Source organism: Aethina tumida, chromosome 5 (assembly GCF_024364675.1).
Source record: "Aethina tumida isolate Nest 87 chromosome 5, icAetTumi1.1, whole genome shotgun sequence".
Taxonomy (NCBI): Eukaryota; Metazoa; Arthropoda; class Insecta; order Coleoptera; family Nitidulidae; genus Aethina; species Aethina tumida.
In genome coordinates this window covers 13,109,197-13,127,744 of record NC_065439.1, presented here as the reverse complement: position 1 = coordinate 13,127,744, position 18,548 = coordinate 13,109,197, and the positions used below count along the sequence as shown (strand labels likewise).

The 18,548-nt window shown below is 28.0% G+C and overlaps 2 protein-coding genes across 2 annotated transcripts in view; one reads left to right on the top strand and one right to left on the bottom strand.

Moving 5' to 3' along the window:
* Nucleotides 1-18,548, bottom strand: part of LOC109600828 (guanylate cyclase 32E) — a 76,641-nt gene that overhangs the window by 20,543 nt on the left and 37,550 nt on the right. Inside the window, exons 9-12 of the mRNA XM_049967194.1 lie at nucleotides 10,249-10,405; nucleotides 5,214-5,304; nucleotides 4,911-5,101; nucleotides 1,052-1,231 (exon numbers count right to left, since the gene is read on the bottom strand). Coding sequence (XP_049823151.1) covers nucleotides 1,052-1,231; nucleotides 4,911-5,101; nucleotides 5,214-5,304; nucleotides 10,249-10,405 — 619 coding nt within the window. The remainder of the gene's footprint in view (nucleotides 1-1,051; nucleotides 1,232-4,910; nucleotides 5,102-5,213; nucleotides 5,305-10,248; nucleotides 10,406-18,548) is intronic.
* On the top strand, nucleotides 5,433-9,996 carry LOC126265495 (uncharacterized). Its single transcript, XM_049967195.1, has 3 exons — nucleotides 5,433-5,511; nucleotides 9,273-9,501; nucleotides 9,554-9,996. The coding sequence occupies exons 1-3, from the start codon at nucleotides 5,461-5,463 to the stop codon at nucleotides 9,976-9,978; spliced, it is 705 nt and encodes a 234-aa protein (XP_049823152.1). The 5' UTR covers nucleotides 5,433-5,460; the 3' UTR covers nucleotides 9,979-9,996.

Genomic DNA, 18,548 nt, shown 5'->3' with positions numbered 1-18,548 from the left:
ATACAGAAATCATAAATTATACATTTTCAATTCAATAAATATTAGTATTAAAAAACAGTTGATAATTTACATATATATTTTTAAAATGTTTCTCTTAATATGCTTTTAATGTTTCAGAAAATGAAATAAAGATTATTTAATTAATTTACATTAAATATAATGTATAATATAAATTTTTAATATTTATTAATTAAAGTAACAAATTTTACTATTTCTTGTATTTAATTTACTATAAAAAGATTGAAAGTACAATTAATTTAAATATTATATTTCAATATTATGTATTTTTGTCAGTTATTAAATTAAGTCTTTAATTGATTAAGTGAATAATATTAAACATTATTTGAAACTCAAAGTATTATTAATTTTAATCATATTATATTATTAAGTTATTAAATCAATTTTCACTTGTGTGAGCGAAACCCTTAAAATACTTCAAACAACAACTGTAAATTTAATCCGGAAGTTTGTTTTGGTCGGGTAAATTACCTTTATGAGATTTTCAGCAAATGGGAATTATTTTATGATGTTGAAATGGACCAAGATTTTTCTCTTGGGATTAAATTGAATTTGATAATATTCCTCTTCCTTCATTTTGCTGAATTATTAATATTATGTAATATTTATAATCATAATATTATTTTTAAATTATTAATTTAAACATTATATTTTATCTCATTTATTCGTTTCTTTATTTTAAAGTCAGTTAAAACTTTTACAGTGGAATAGATATTAATTAAACATGTTACACTAGTTTCTTGTGTACAAAAAGGTTTCCGCCAGAGAATAACGTCCGTGGTTGGAACTTTTTAAACTCACCAGACGTAATTCAACGCGAATTAACCTCATGAAAGAAAACTATTAAGATATTGCTGGCAGGGACGTAAATTTAAATTCAAGTCTTATGAAATTTTAAAATTATGAATCAGAAACTGTAATTCGGCATAATTTAATGTTCCATTCTGGCGTCTGAATGTTTAACTTTATTCATGAGACCGATTAAAAGTTTTAAATGGTAAAATTGAATGTTTGTTACTGCCATGACACTTACCATTTTAAGTTCCTTCTTCATCTCCCTGGTAATATCGATGGATTTCTTGTTGACTTTCTTTATTGCGAAAACACGTCCCTTGTAAATCCCGATTTGGGTGAATATCGTCGAGTATCGGAAATCGGCGTCTGGATTCGAACTTAAGGACACTTGGCTCGTCCTTATCAAAGGATGGATGGACTGTGAAAACAATATCGAATAACCCGTTTTAGCACCTTGATGTTTATGTATAATTTACCGAATCTCCACAAACTGTGCCACATCGTAAAAACTCTTTTATGGCATTGTGTGACCAAAGGTCATAAGATTACAGGTTTATGTCGGGGATAAAATATGAGAGGGTGTTAAACACACGCCGTATTTATAATAGCTTTTTTAACAAAAGCGATAAAACATAAACGGGCATAAATTGCATCAATTTCGTTCGAGTATCATCAATAAAAAACTAATTGGAAACTTAAATTACATATTCATACGTCGCTCTATCGATTTTGAATGTGCGCTTTAATACAAAATTAGTTGTGCGCAATATTTGACTTGCACCACCACTAACTTTTTGAATATTCCGCACTTAATTCGCAATAAATTCGAGTTCAATGTGATAGTAAACTTCCGTCAAAGTTTCACTCAACAAACAGACTGGCAAATAATTAATTCAAACGAGGCAAATGATACACATGAATACAAATAAGTGTTGCCGTTTTAATGTTTGCTTACTTTATTTCCACGTCTGGAGAAAACAAAACTATTCAAGAGTCGTAATAAACCAAAGAATGATTTCGGGAGGGTGTTAATTTAATTGGTCCCGTTTTATGACTAGTCGAAATCATCATTAAAGGAACGGCACTGGTTTATAGATTTTCAGAAATTGCATACGTATTCTTTGAAACACAAATTTTTCTGTAGAATTTAAATTTAATAGTTTTTTAAAGTTAGCAACCGTTTTTGAAATATCAGCAAAAAAGTAATATTTAAGTAAATTTCAAAACATTTATCTGTAAAAGTGAATTTTTTAAGGGATTTTAAAGTTTTGAACGGCTTTAGTTATAACTACGATAGATTGGTGACTATGAGACTACTACAGTAGTACTTTCAAGCATTAAGAATCACAGACTAGTAAATAAAATATCTTTCAGAATTTGATGGTGCTGTCATTAAACTTACCATTTTAAAGTCTTTCTTTATCTCCCTGGTAATATTTACGGATTCTTTGCTTATTTTTTTTAATGTGAAAACTTATCCTTTGTAATAATCAGTTTCTTATACAGCAATAATCACGTAGCATCTTATTTCCATCGCAATTAAATTTTGATTTTCACCTTGTTCATTAATCTCAGTTTCTAAATTATGAGGAAAGTAATTTAGATGAGAGTGTAGGAAATGTATTTTTGAAGTCTACAATTTTCACATAATTCTGTTCATTCATGTTCTCGTAAAAATCATTATCAACTGCATGGTAATTCATTAACGAATATCATTTTCATTCTGCACAAATTCGTCAAGCGTATATATAACCATATATCAATTGCTCTAAACAGTAAAAAGATGATTTTTTAGAGCGTTTTGAAAACATCACATTATATCAATTTAATAAAAAATATAATAAAACATACATATTGAAATCATGATAAATTTAATATTTCTCTTAAGAATAATATTCTTAAGAGTTGTAAAATAATGTATTATTTAAAATATTTTTATTTATCTTTTTTACTTACTGTGAACATATTTAACTAAAATTATTTGTTTTAGAAGAATCAAATAAATGTTTCATATTTCTTATATTAAATTTTTCATAATTACCAATTGTCTTATTTCTGAGAAAATCCTTAACACCAATTTTCCCTAGACACTGATTGTTCTGAACAACAAAGACGATTCTTTAAAGACAAAATAAAAGCAGTAAAGTAGTAAAGCAGCACTTATAATACATTATTACTGTTTTATTTTTATGTTACTGTTTTAAATATTTAAAATATATGACCACAGTCTCAATTTAAAAAGAAATTTTAGGAACAGTAAATTAATGTACATAGATATCTTTTTACTTAATGTGAGTACATTTTTAATGTTTTAAGTATTATTTAAATATAAATATTTCTATTTACTTTATAATTATTAAATTATAAATAAAATTTTTACTATTTCTCGTAGTAAATTTTTACATAATTATCTTATTTCTGAGAAAATCATTAACGACAGCCTTAAATAAATGTTAATCAATATGGTGTATTATTTTCATTAAATTTTTATACAAATTTATCAATTATTTCCATAAGGAATTGATTGCTCTAACAAGTAAAATATATATACATATTCTCAAAAACATTTCAAAAATATCATCACAGTATGTCTATATATTTTTAAATGTTATATTATATTACTGTGAATATATTGTTAATGTTTTATAAAATTATGTTTTTTTAGGAGATTAAATTAATTAATATTAAAAATAATTTCAAATATAAATACTTCCATTTTCATAATAATTATTAAATTAAAAATAAAATAAAATTTTACTATTTCTTATATTAAATTTTTTATAATTATCAGTGTCACTTGTTAATTAATAATTATTAGTTGTTAATAATTATCACTGTCACTTGTTTCTGAGAAAGCCATTAATAACAGCCTTTATCACTTGATTTTTGCACAAATCTGTCATCTTTCTCCATATAACCAAGATTGTGCAACATTTTCAATAAATTTCGGAACAAATTTCTCCATATATAGAATCGATTGCTCTAACTCTCAGTTCTCTTGATTCCCAAAAAATTATTAACGATAAGATCGTGCAACATATTTATTAAATTTTTCATTTTTTGTTTCTTTTTCACACCGAATTGATTGCCCTAAACAGCAAAAATATGATTTTTAAAGCAATTTAAAAATAACAAATCAATTAATTTATATATTTTTTTTACATATTGTTAATATATTTTACTGTTTTTTGAAATTACCTAGTTTAATGTTTTAAAAAGTGTAATTAACAATTGCTTAGTTATTATTAGTTGATAATAAAATAAATCTTTACTATTTCTAATTTTGAATTTTTACATAAATCTCAACTCAAAACCATTAATTAATATTATTATTCCATATCTATATTTGTTATTATAATATTAGTGGCTTTGACTAAATATTAATTAATTAATACAACTTTAACCTTAAATGATAAATAAGATTATTCTCATTTTTATTTAATTTCTATCCAAATTCGTCGTTTTTCTGCAACAGCTTACGAAGTCTCTGTGACAAGGAAAGAAGGAGAATTTTGTAAATCTAGCTTCCAAAACAAATTTAATGTAAATGTCAAAAATAAGGAGAAATTAATATGTATAATAAAATTAAGTTTTATTTGATTTAGTTGCACTACAAAATAAAAATAACAGTATTAGTGTTTCACTAAAATTGCTTTCTTTCTTCCATGTCTATGGGCTCAAAATGTTTATGCAAGAGCCCTCTATAAAATCGACTACTAAAACGATTGAATTCGATCTGTTCATCTGTGATTCTTAATTCTTGACATTTAGATAGATAAAAAAGGCAAAAAAGTATTTTTTTTTTCATATTCTTATTTATAATTAGACAAATTCCATAATCATGGAATCATAAAATGGTTTAAAATTTGTTCTCCATTATTTTAAAAATATATATTCTAAAATACCATAAAATGCAGCATTTATAGACCACGTGTATCATAATGTTTTCCAATTTTAAAAAATTCCACTTTTTGCCTTTATTTTAAAAAAGCTATTATTTACTTCGAATTCTAGATATAACTTTAATTAGTATAAATTGGTGTAACCGAACGGAAATTCATGCAACAGTAAATCAACAACGGTTTGCTGTATCATACTCTGGTGATTTTCGTTCCTGCTGCGTTCACGTTCGTCTCCTCGTTTATCTGTATGTCCTTGAAGTCCACTTTCCACAAAAGACTGTCCAGCTCCTGTTCGTACTTCCAGTTCCGGTAGAGGACGAGCGATATGATCAGAATTATGAGACAAATCCCGCCGGTTACGCCCGTCGTAATTTCCATTGTGTGTGCTGGAAATTACATTTAAATTAAACTTCCCCGTACCCGCTAATCAATTTTACAGGTTACAAGTTGCAACGGGAATTAACATACAAATCATGGGTGGATGGTTTGACTACGTACTTATGCATTTCTCGCCGCGGAATCCGCATTGGGGCACTGCGATCGGCGGTTTCCCTGTTACCCAGTCTATTTCGTCGGTCATGTACAGCACCTGGAATTAATGTGATTTCGTTCGACACTGTATAATTAGAATATTTTTTTTATTATTAATCGTGATTTCGTAATTGCAAAACAAGGTAAATGTAACGCTTGCTAAGCGAATTGTTAAGTTAGTGTTATTTGTGCGGTCGCATTTATGGCAGTTTAAATGCATCAGCTAAATATGTATTCGACTTTGCTGATTTCCTGCATGTTTGTGGTGAGTTATGGAATTATTTTAATTTTCAACTTAATGTAATATTCTTGTCTTGTATCTTTTTGTTAATGTGTGATAAAAGTTTAGAGTTTGGAGACAGTAAACGGATATTAAAAATATTAAACTTGCCCCACTAAACTTGGTTTGGTTAAATTGGAATTTTCGAGGGTGACGTTTAATAAATATTTATTAAATTCTGGAATATTGAATCTATAATAAATGTGTGCGCTATTTTTGCTACACAGTGTTTGTTATTTGTAAAATTTTAAACGCTGAATATTGGAAAATGGTGGAAAATTTAGCAATTTATTTCCTGATATGGAAATTTACCTGTAATATTTTATTCAACAATTTTTTTTAGATAGAATTTCATACTCATTAATATAAAATTAAATAATAAAATTATTTAATCATTTATTATCAAAAAATGAACAATAATTATTTGAAATTGTTAAATTTTTAAAACAAAAAAAAATAATATTTTTCTTGCAAATTAGACTTGGTATTAATATTTTTTTAATATGTTTATGTAGTCTCGTAAAATTTAAACGCCGAATATTGGAGTGTAGAACATTTTTTTATTAATTTTATAAATCGTGCTCATAACATAAATAGATATTTAATATAATCCAAAAATAAAAAATTGTTACTTAGAATTTCCAAATTTCTAAATATAAAATAAATTATAATAAATATATTTGTCCTATGTTTATTTGCATTTTAATCGTTGTAAATTGGAACGTAGAGTACAATAAATTTTTTTTTAAAGCTGAAACAATTTAATTAAAATATTTTATTTTATTAATTTTATACATGTTGTTAAAAATTAAATATAACATCAAAAAAAAAAAAAAAAGAATAAATAATTATTATTATTATTTATAAAAACAAAATATAGTTACATAAAATTGCCAAATTTTAAACGTTAAATATTGAAACACAATCAATTTGTTTCCTGCTGAGACAAATTAATATATAAGTTAAATTAAGTATTTTATTGTTATTTTTTAATTTGAATTTAATTTTTTATATTTAATATATATTTAAAGAATATTTTAATTTAAAGAATATATTAATTAACTTAGGTAGTATTTCAAATAATAATAATAATTTTATAAATTTAAATTGTTTTTCTTTTATTTATTAATATTGTTTTTAATTATTTTTTATTAGATATTTTATTTTTAATTTAAATTTATATTTATATTTTTAATTTCTTTATCTTAATACTTCAATATTCAAAATAATAAAATATTTAATCAAATATTTTTTTTAAATTAAATTAAATATATATTTTTTAACATGAACAATGAACATTAAAAAGAAGTAACATTTGTTTCCTTCTGAAATAATTTACTTGAAAAATTTTGTGCTTTTTTATCTTATACTTCTTATCAAATATAAATTTTAATCAAGTATATTAGTAAAATTTATCAGTCTCTTTCCTCCTGAGATAATTGAAAAATGTGAAAAATAAATTACTTTTTACTATTATTATTATTATGAATTTAATTTAAATATTTCATAATTGTTTTAATTTTAAACTATATAATTTTAATGCTTCAAATATCTATAAATATTTTTTTTATTTAATTTTTACCTTATTATTTCATATATAAATTTTAATCAAGTATACTATTTTTTTTTTTAATTTAAATTAAATATCTTTTTACATTTTTTTAACAATGAACAATAGCGTAAAATTTTTCTATTTTTTTAATTTACTTAAAAAATTATTATTTTAAATTAGGTATTTTAATATTTCAAATATTAAATTACCTAATTAGATTTAAATTATTTCTTATTTAATTTTAAATTAAATATTTTATGTTTTTTTTTTCAAATTTTTAATTAAGAAATTTTAATTTTTTCAATTTAAATTTGTACGAACTTCATAAAATTTACACCTAAAGTTAAATAGTATAAAATATTAATAATAGTAATAATATAATGATTTAATATGAAAAAATGAAAAATAGTCAAATATCTAAAATAAAAATAAATAAAAATACGCGTTATTACAATCGAAACTGTTATTTGCAATTTTTTAAATTTTGTATGTACATATATAATTTTTGTTACCCAGTTTTTGTTATATGTAAAATTCTAAATTTTTCAATTTATTTCCTGTTGAGATAATTTAGTTGACATTTTGTGTAACAAGTTTTTTAGAATGAATTTCATACGTTGTATTATTAACATTAAGTATCTATAAAGTGCCAGTTTTTTTCAAATTAATAATATAAATACAAATATTGAATCTATTGAAATATTTTGTGTTAACAAGTTATTTTAAAATGAATTTCATAAACATATATATATAATACTAAACAATTATAATTACATAATGATTTAAATATATCAATAAAAGAAAAATTGTCAAAAAAAAAAAAAATTGAAAAATGATCTTTATTAATATTTAAGTGTAAAATTTCGTCTAATTAATTCTTGTTTCTCAGTTTTAATATCAAAAGTTATGTAATGAGGTTATTAAATTCCGGAATATTAATCTATTATAAATGTGTGCTATTTTGCTAAAATCTTTGTTATTTGTAAAATTTTCAGTGTTGAATATTGGAACGTAGAGTAAAATATTTCAATTTGTTCCCTGCTGAGATTATTTTCCGGAAATATTTTGTGTAACAAGTTTCTTTTGAGAGAATTCTATAAACGTTATATATTTTATGATATAATGTTTGATATTTTTAAATGTTGCAATTTCACTGCATTTTAAAATTAAATTCCAAACTGTCGAGGGAAAATTATTTTAAATTCCAGAGATATGTTTATTATTATTTAATTACTAATTTTAATATTATGAAAACGTAATGTATCATAAATTTTAATTATAATTAATTATATAGCATTAAATATTAAAACTGGTATTATTTAATATTAAGGGAAATTAAAAATGAATATCAAATATTTATAATATTATATTTTTAAATTAACTAATAATAATGAACTGCATAATTCCAAATTTATTTAAATTTATGTTAGTTAATACAAATAAAAATTGTGGAATATACCTTAATATACTAAGCACAAATAAATAAAATATAATGAATAAAAAATGCTTGTTTTTCAAACACTAAAAACTCTATTTTTGTCTACTGTTTTTCATGCCTAAATATGTCCTAAATATTTTTAAATATGTATATTTTTATTAAATATGTTTAATATTAAAATATATATATATATATATATATATATATATATATATATATATATATATATAATAAAATATATGTAAAAAATAATTTTATAAACTAATATATATGTAACTAATTCAATTCTTTTAACAATATCTTTACTTTTACCTCCCAGTAAAATAAAATATAAACATACTTATTTAAAAAATATTTTTTGTTTGTATACTTGTATTGTTATTACTTTTTATTTATTAGAATTACATTTTTTCTTATATTTTTAATTTTAAAACTACCTCTTTTTAAGAAATAATTATTATACATACTCCTCATTGTAAAAGAATACTTTTATGTTTTTATTCGTATCTTTCTAGTTAGACTCTAGACCAAATTTGAAAACTATTAATGTCTTAATTAAACATTTTCCTGATACTACTGAAACACTTTCAAGTAGTTCGTCCAACTTTTAAAACACAATCAAATTATGTAAATTGAATCCGAACTTCTTAAGCACACATCTTCAACTATCGACCAACAATTCCAAGTCACACACAAACTTTTCTCATCTCATCAATCAATCGTACATCAAATGCACGCGCGCAATATTTTTTACAGACGATTGTGACGTCGAGTCCCTTCAACTTCACATCCATCGGTTCGGGATTTCCGACGACCCAGGAACAGGTCAGCCTGCTTAGCAACGTGCAGGAAGTTTTCGAACAGGTCAGAACCGTCGTCGCCGACGAGACCCAAGCAACAGATGAATCCGTCGCCACCGACGTGGAGGGTTTGGTCAATCGCGGACGGGAAATACTGATGCTCTATCAGGAACTGGTCATCAGCAGTAAGTATTAATATCATCAACCCTATGCAAGTTGATTAAACGGCATTTTCAGGGATAACGGCCTTTTCGAAGTCCTCGTGTGCGACCGGCCCGATAGAAAAGACCCGTGAATCGGTGAAGGAGGGCAGAGTGTTGCTGAACGGCTGTTCCCAAACCGCCATCGAGAACGTGATCGAGAGCTCGTTGCACACGAAAAACACGACCAATGCGGCGATGGTGAGAGGTCAGGAGTTGCTCGACGAGTTGGGCAAGTGCAGCAAAAAGCCCGCCTTTCAATTGGTGCCCTGCTACAAGAGGATCATAGACACGGACGTGGTGCCGGTTAAAAAGGCGCTTTTGGAGGCCATCAACGGCCACAAATTATGGCACATGAAGGCGATCGAAATTAGGAACGAAGCCGCGGAATGCGTCGACACGATTGTGGAGGGCTACAAAGTTATGGTCGACAGGCATTTGAAGAACGCTTTGAACTGTTAATAAACGATTGAGCCAGTACTTTTGGTTTTATTGTTTGCTATGTTGTTGGTGAATGAGATCTGACAGGCGGACAAAGTTCGTAGTGCGTTAATTTCTGAACAGAACTGGTAAACAATGGGAGCTGGGATTATTTACGGAAGGTGTTTCGTATTGTTGGCGCAACTAGCACACAAATTTGGTTAATTAATCGACAATTAACGTAAACAACAACCCTTATCATTCAAGCATAGACGTACAGACAATTTCGACAGGTTTCCATGCACAACTTACCGGTAATCTGGACTGTGTCCTTCTTAGCGCAAACACCCCGACGGGGAACAATCCGTAACTACCCTCCTCATCCTTGTCTCCGTCTTCTGTTCGTTTCCTCGCCACCAATGTGTAATTGCCTTCGGCGTCGCCGTTCTCGTCCATGTAAACGATGTAACTGAAATTAAATAGGATGGGATATATTTAATTGTGTGATCAAGCAAAACAAGATGAAGGAGGATTTGTTCTAGAGGATGATTAGTTGGGGGATTTACAGACATACAAATGCGTGCACACACAGACTTAAACGATTAAAGGTAATTGAAAACGCAGGTGATTTCGTGTTACGTTAATTAATTAAAGGTTCAGGTGTTCGTCACTAACACTTGTCAAAATAAATTGCTGAACTTCACATAATCAAATTAAGTGTCGTCTAATTTTCACCCGTGATTAATTTAACGAGTTTGTTGTCCGAAAAATTATATCCCTCTGGTTTTGCTGCGACTTCCTGACACACATAACTGTTTACGATTATCTGCTATTAAATAAATTAAAGGACAACAACGGACGAAAGATAATAAAAGACATAGGGGCAATAAAACGAGGAGGCGACTGACTTTTGACTTTTATTACGGCCCCTAATCCTTACCTAGATTTCGTCCACCCGAACGTTACATTAAGCTACTTCCAACTCTTATTTGCACTAACTGCAAAGATAAAATTCTAGTAAAAAACCTCCTTACTTTTGATTCCTTGTTCGCAAATAACCGTTGCGGGATGGGAAAAAAAGTTTTACAGTAATTAACCCGTTTAGTTGCTGGCCACGGGGCGAAGGAAATTGCGAACTGCGTTATCTGGAGGGCCGTTCAAACGGTAAGTCACGAATGTCGATTCCTGGTCGAATTAGCAAGTTAAATCTCGATTAACTAAATTAGTGTGTCCCATGTCTCCTAGGAAATAATTAATCTGGATGTTGATATTTCATTTATTTTAAGTTCATTATTAAACAACATCAATTGTACGAAGGGCTTTAACAAAATATTAATTTTGTAATGGGCCAATTTAAAGTAAATTTATGAGGGTTCAGGTGTTCCATCAGCCGTACCAAATTGCATTAAATTAAATGAAAGGTTTTATTCAATTTTATGTCTGATTTAAGTGGGAAATTTGTGTTGTTTCCAACACGTTAAGGATGTTTAAGTGTGCTACGTTTGTATTTTTTAGGGACTGGCACACATAATTCTTTATAGCTGACTTCTAGATAAATTTACTGGTGAAAACGAGACAAAAACTGACTGAAAAACATGGTTGGTAATAAAAAAGGGACGGTATATGACGGTTTGACTTTTTAGCTTTTATCACACCTTTTAATCCGTTTGTTCACAGTCGGATTTGACACTAAAAGTCTCTAATGGCTTGTCATTAGTTTAAATTACTTTTTTTGACATTGTTATTAACCATAACCCAGATTTCAAGGGTTAATGAATTACTACATTAAAATTTAAAGATTTTGTTTGTTAGTTGAAAACACTTTTGCCTAATTTATTATAGGAAATGAAATTAAGATGCCTTCTGTTATCAGTAACAACTGATGTTGGGAGAATTAGCAAGTTAGATTTGGTTTGCTATTCCCCATTGTTGAGTTGCAAAGTTAATTGATCAAACAATTGATATGCAGGCTCAACCTGTATGAAATTCTAAATAATTGTTAATTGGAATTTTGTATTTCACTAAATTGAATGTGGGATTTTGTTACACTGCATGGGAAATTGTTCAAAAATTTATTTTGCATGCAATTAATGTTTTTGTGTTACTGTATACCAGCTGGAAATTGAAACTTCAAATGTAATTTTCATTGGTATTTATACTATCTGTAAACGCATCAGCCAGAATGCATTCAGATATATTCATAAAATATGATACCTATTGAAATAACAAATGGTTAAAATTTGAAGTCAAAACGAAAAATATCTTATGTTTAAGATATTTCAAACAAGCCTGTACTTAGTTTTTGTCACAATTTGTAATACGATGTTGACAATCATGGAGTGAACAAGACAGAAGAGGCGGAGCAAGTGGTTCCTGAAGAACAAGAGCTACAGTAGAGCCACAAAACTGTCGTCTAAGATTATTGATCGAATTTTTTGTCGATGAAGTTACGCCAATTGGTATTCGATATGTTTACCTTCGTCTTTTGACCTATCGTCCTTTTTTGGACTTTTTTACTTCTACCAGCAAACCATAGGCACCAACGTAGTTGAGTGAATCAAATTGTGTTTAGTGATGTATCACATTTTTGCTTGGGCACGCACGGTGCTTATGTGTTAGTAAGACTACGACGTGGAGAAAGAAGTGATCCTCGTTCTGCTGTGGAGAGTCCTATTCATAACACTATGAGTTTAATGGTAGCAGGTCACCTTCAGTTTTCATTAGTGGCTATGTGGATGATGTTTTAGACTCTTATTTTCATCCATACATAAGGAGATACCTCAGATTAATTGTTTAGCAAGATAATGCCCCTCCACATATTGCCTGGAATACAAACTTTCTAGAAGCCTCCAATGTGAATTTACTGCTTTGGCCACCCAGATCTTCAGACCTTTTACCAATCGAACATGTGTGGGATATGAAGAGGCGACGTTTAAGGAATTTACAGCACTCTCCACGGACTCTTAATGAACTGAGACATCAGATTCAAATCGTTTGGGATGAAATACCACAAGAAAATGATGATCTCATTAGAGTCATGCCACGACGAGTCAATGAATGTTTTAATCAAAGAGGAGGTCCATTCCATTATTTGCTTCTGACAATTTATGCTTTAAAATTTTTGTCTAATTTTTTAGTCAATTATTATTTTGTGATAGGTTAATATTTTTATTTTTTTCTAAAAAAAGAAATAAATCAATTATATCTAGGTGTTGCGTTTTTTTTGTACGCAGTATATATTACAACTACAAACTTTGGTAATAAATATAACATAAATGCAGTTTTTATAGTTTAAAATGCCGCTTAATATTTTATATTTTTAACAATTAAAAAATTTAATTAAATTAAACATTAAACAATTTTAAATTCACCCACAGAATTATGATGTTACATATTTTTTATGAAATTTCATGTTAATCCAGTAGTGCAGTAGATTTCCCATAAAAAAATTTTTAGTATGATTTTTTCACTTTTCATAGCTAAAAAATTACCATGTAGATTTTGGTTTTGGGTAAAAAACTTGTCTTTGTTAAAATCGGATAAAAATGGGCTTTCAAATGGGCCTCACTGTATATTTAAAGTTGGCTATGAATTTATGTAATGGTGGATTTACACTATCCTAATTAGATTAAAAGAACAATTTAATAATAAAATATTCAAATCTTAAGCATTAATAATATAGTATTTTGTACTAAATTTTATTTTGTATTGAAATAACATAAATTAAATAGGTGAACGATCTTTGGCTTCCAGGAATCACAAAAATCAATATTTTTTATTACTCGTCGACGGTCAAGTTACTTGCAATGAATTTGAATGTTAGCAAGACGCGTCTACGATGTTGAGTCGGTTCATTCATTACAAATTTTCAGTTGTGTTTACTATGTAAATAAATGTGTCGTGTTGTCTTATGTTACCTCTCTCTGATTTATTTGTGCAATTTTATATGTGAATTTGTTTGCAATACGTCAAATTGTCCAGTAAGCTTTATTGAAACAGTTTTTTTAGTTAAGAATTTCATTTATTTGTGTTGTAAAATTAAGTCTATTTTCTATATGTTATATTAAGTAATCTTTACATTTGTCATTACAATTATAAAAATTGAAGTTTGAAGGCACATATGTCAACAGTTGGCTATGAATTTGTAATGGCAGAATTAAAATCCTGTAGTCTGATTTAAATCATAGTTTATTGATAAAATAATTAAATATTAGCATTTCTATAAATTAAACAAACTAATTTTTGTACTTGAATGTTATTTTATATTAAAAATATGGTTTATACATACTTACATATAAATTGAATAGGTGAACCCCCAGCCATTTCTAGGAATAACAAAAATCGACGGTGGATTAGTGAACTAATACACTTTTAATGGTTTTAATGAGAGCCAAACGCGTCCGCGTTATTTTGTCCATTTTTACCGAATTTTCTACCGTGTTTATTAGGTAAATGTGCTGACTGGTATTTTATATTTGCTTTGACTGATTTGTGTGATTTTAACGTCGGATTGATTTACCGGATTTATGTTAGAAGACATATTTTTAAAGTTGGCTGTGAATTTATGATGGCGCATTTAAGACACCGAATAGGACACGTGCGGATTTTCGTCAGTTTTTGCAGATATTTCTGTTGTGTTTATTAAGTAAATATGTTGTCTACGTGTTTTATGTTTATTCTGACTGATTTGTGTGATTTTAATGATGGACTGATCTGCAAACCCTTAAAACTGGTAAGTTTTATTGAAACTGAATATTATAATTTTAAGTTGGCTATGACTTTGTAATGGCGGATTTATCGTAATTTGATTATATCAATAATTTAAATCTAAGTTTATTTTAGTTAAATGTCATACAACTATATTATTCGTGTTGTAGATTTGAGTCAATTTTTTAGATATCAATTTATTTTTACATTTCTAATAAATGTTATAAAAATTGCAGGTTTTTAAACATATGTTTAAAGTTATGGCTATGAATTTGTTTGTAATGGCGGATTTAAGATACTGAACAAGACGCGTACGGGATTATCGGTTTTTACGGATATTTTTGTTGCGTTTATTATGCATATGTGTTGTTTCCGTGTTTTATTTTTGTTCTGACTGATTTGTGCGATTTTAACGCTGGATTGACCTCCAAACTATTAAAACTAGTAAGTTTTGTTGAAACTGAATATTATATTTTTAAGTTGGCTGTGACTTTGTAATGGTCGATTTATTCTATTAAATCAATAATTTAATAATTTATCGGTTTTTACGGATATTTCTGTTGTGTTTATTATGAAAATATGTCGTGTCCATGTTTTATATTTTATTTGATTGATTTGTGTGATTTTAACGCTGGACTGATTTGCAAACCTTAAAATACGTAGGTTTTATTGAAATTGAATAATATTTTTTTAAGTTGGCTATGTGTTAATAAAATATTTAAATCTAAGCCTCAACATTAGATTTATTCGAACTAAATGTCATACAACTATATTATTCATATCGTAAATTTGAGTTAATTTTCAATAAATGTTATAAAAATTGTAAGTTTAAACTACTTTATGTTTAGAGTTGGCTATGAATTTGTTTGTAATGGCGGATTTAAGAAACTGAATAGGACACGTCCGGGATTTTCATCGAATTTTAAGGATATTTCTGTTGAGTTGGTTATGTGCGTTGTCTGGTGTCTCATGTTTAATCTGATTGAATTTGTGTGATTTTAACGCTGGATTGATTTGTAAACCCTCACACTGGATTAACGCTGGATTTATAAACTCGACGTTGACGTTCGTCTCAGCGCACGCGCTGGCGTTCAATGTTGAACTGGTGTATTCCTATTTATTTATAAACACCGTTGGCGTCCGCGTCGGCGTTCGAGATGGTTATAAGCTCGACGTTCGCGTCTGCGTTCGCGTTGACATTTATAAACTCAACGTTGTCTTTCGCGTTCACGCTGTCATTCGTCAAATTTGGTTTGTTTATAATTTTAAATTATTTTTAAAAGATATTCTGTGCTTAAAAAATATATTTAAATTCGAAAATCATGAGATATATCTTAGGTTTGTTAGAAACCACAAAAAACTAAAATGTATAAACAAATGTCATGTGATCCAATAATGAATGCTGATTGTCTGTCGTAAATAAAATATGTTATTATTGGAACTGGTTAAGAAAAGACACAACGATGAGATTTCTATTATGAATAGGTGTAACATTAGTTGTATTTTTGCCCAATTAGTCTAATTTATGAATATCAATTAATATTCATATTGCTAATAATTAAAGTGTCGTAGATTTCAAGACACATACTTTTTAAGTTGGCTATGACTTTGTAATCGCGGATTTAAAGTATTCTAATTCGACTAAATTCATAATTAGATAATAATATTTATATCTTAAGCATTAATATTAAATTAATTTGAACTAATGTCATTTTATATTGGAAATATACTATACGATACGAAAATAATTTGATCCATCTGAATCCTAAAAGACCAATAGAGACAGTAAGTCTCCCACTATGGGACAGACTTCTACTGTCTCTGTCATGCTTGATGCCTCTCTCTAAATTCAGACGGGTCAAAAGCTCTTTCTACTGTAATGTATATTACATATTACAATTAAATTGAATAGGTTAACGGCCTTTCGTTTCTAAAAATTTTAAAAATTAACAGTGAACAAGTGAACTAAACATTAAAATGAATTTTCAATAAGAAGTCGCATCTGATGTTTCGTCGGTTTTTTTGGAATTCCTTACTGCATTTATTATACAAATATGTCGATTCATATTTTAAGTGTGCTCTAACTGAATTCTTGTTGTAAATATTTACATTTGCAATAAATATTAAAAATTTTAAAATTAAAGCGACATATTTTTAAAGTTGGTTATGAATTTGTAATGGGAGATTTAGAATTTACTTAAAAACACAAAGTGACGTTATTCCTTTTTTAAATAGTGTAACAACAATTGCATTTTTGTCAGTTTAGTCCATTTTATGAATATCCGTTGATGATTATTTTACAAATAAATAAAATTTTGTAAATTTCATTATGGCACATACAGTCATGTGAAAAATAATGACACTTGTCGGTATACAGAAAAAATATTGCTCCTTTAAGAGAAGGAAAAAAAGAAAAATAATTGATTTATAAAGTACTTAGTAAAGTAAAATATATATATGTCGGAGGGTTCATGTGAAACGCAAGTAGTACTATGGGTTGCATACTTATAGTACTTGGGTGGAATCAGCGGAAGTGCTAAGCAGGGGATGGTACTCGAACCGAGGGTGACGGTAGAGGAGACCTGCGAGGGCGGACAGTTAAGCTCCGTCAGGGAAGCTGCGTAGAAGTCTTGGCTTGGCATAACCGTCGGGATCACCGCGTTTCATACGACTCCTACCTAATTGTTTGACTATTAGTTGTAATCCTGTGCCTGTTAGTTCAATTACATTGTAAGGACTATTTGCGTGTTATTTAATATTCGAAATGGCCGATAATCCTGACCGCGCTGCGACATATATATAATTTCCAAATAGCCAAAAATGTATGTTTCAATGGATTTATTTAAACCATTTAGTACTTAGTTGCTAAGTCTCTAGTTTTAATACTTGCCAAGCACCGACGAGGCATCGAGTCTATCAACTTTTGGCATGTTTCCTGGGGAATTGAATTTCACGCTTCCTCTACCAGGAACCATAGGGTTTCTTTATTAGTGCCACAAGTTCTCGATAGGATTTAGGTCAGGTGATTGGACAAGTCAGCTTAAAAGTTGAACCTTGTTGTCAGAAAATCTTCAATATTAAGGAACGTTGACTAGTTGAAACACCCATCATAATCGTATATTGTCAGAGTATCGCAACATAGTCCTACTTAACACATTACAGTAAGACATTGACAATATTTCGTAAATACGATATATTGGACTGTATGCCTAAAGATCCCAGTTGCCAATTTAATGTGTAATTTCGAATAAATTTTGACAAATTGTAACCCAAGGGGTATTTTCAACATATTTCATACGAGTGTGCCTATTATTTTTCACATCACTGTATATTTAAAGTTAGCCATGATTATGTAAGTATAAATAAAAATAAGTACATATAACCCTAATTTAAATTATGTTAATTTGCCTTTTAAGTGTCCTCTGACTGATGTGTGATTTCAACGCTGGATATTTTTGCAGTGGGCAAGGGTAAGTTTTATTGAAAATTTTTATTTCGGTCAAGAATTTGAGAAAACAATATTCTTCCATCAGGAAGAAAATCCAGTAATTATTACTGTAATATTTCCATTAGGAAATTAAATTATTAAATTTTAAATAATTTGAACATTGGAAACAATTTTCACTATATGCATACATAAATCTTACTTATAAAAGAATAAAATGGAACGTTTTCAATTTCACACTTCTATATTTACTATATTTTGTGTGCAAAGTGGCCAGGTTTTGACTTAAGTAAGTTTTGTGGACCTGACAAAATATTAGAAAATATTTAAAATGTGGTCGTTAAAAAGAAAATCAGGACAGGCAAGCGGTACGTGTCGCAAGAAAATGAAAATATACTTTAAACATGTATAAAAATGCTTAATAAGTCACTACTTGACAGTAGGCATTTTATACATTGAC

Coding starts and splice junctions, on each gene's coding strand:
- LOC126265495 (XM_049967195.1), top strand. CDS start 5,461: ATGCATCAGCTAAATATGTATTCGACTTTGCTGATTTCCTGCATGTTT. Junction 5,512..9,272: donor TGATTTCCTGCATGTTTGTG/GTGAGTTATGGA, acceptor TATTTTTTACAG/ACGATTGTGACGTCGAGTCC. Junction 9,502..9,553: donor TCAGGAACTGGTCATCAGCA/GTAAGTATTAAT, acceptor CGGCATTTTCAG/GGATAACGGCCTTTTCGAAG.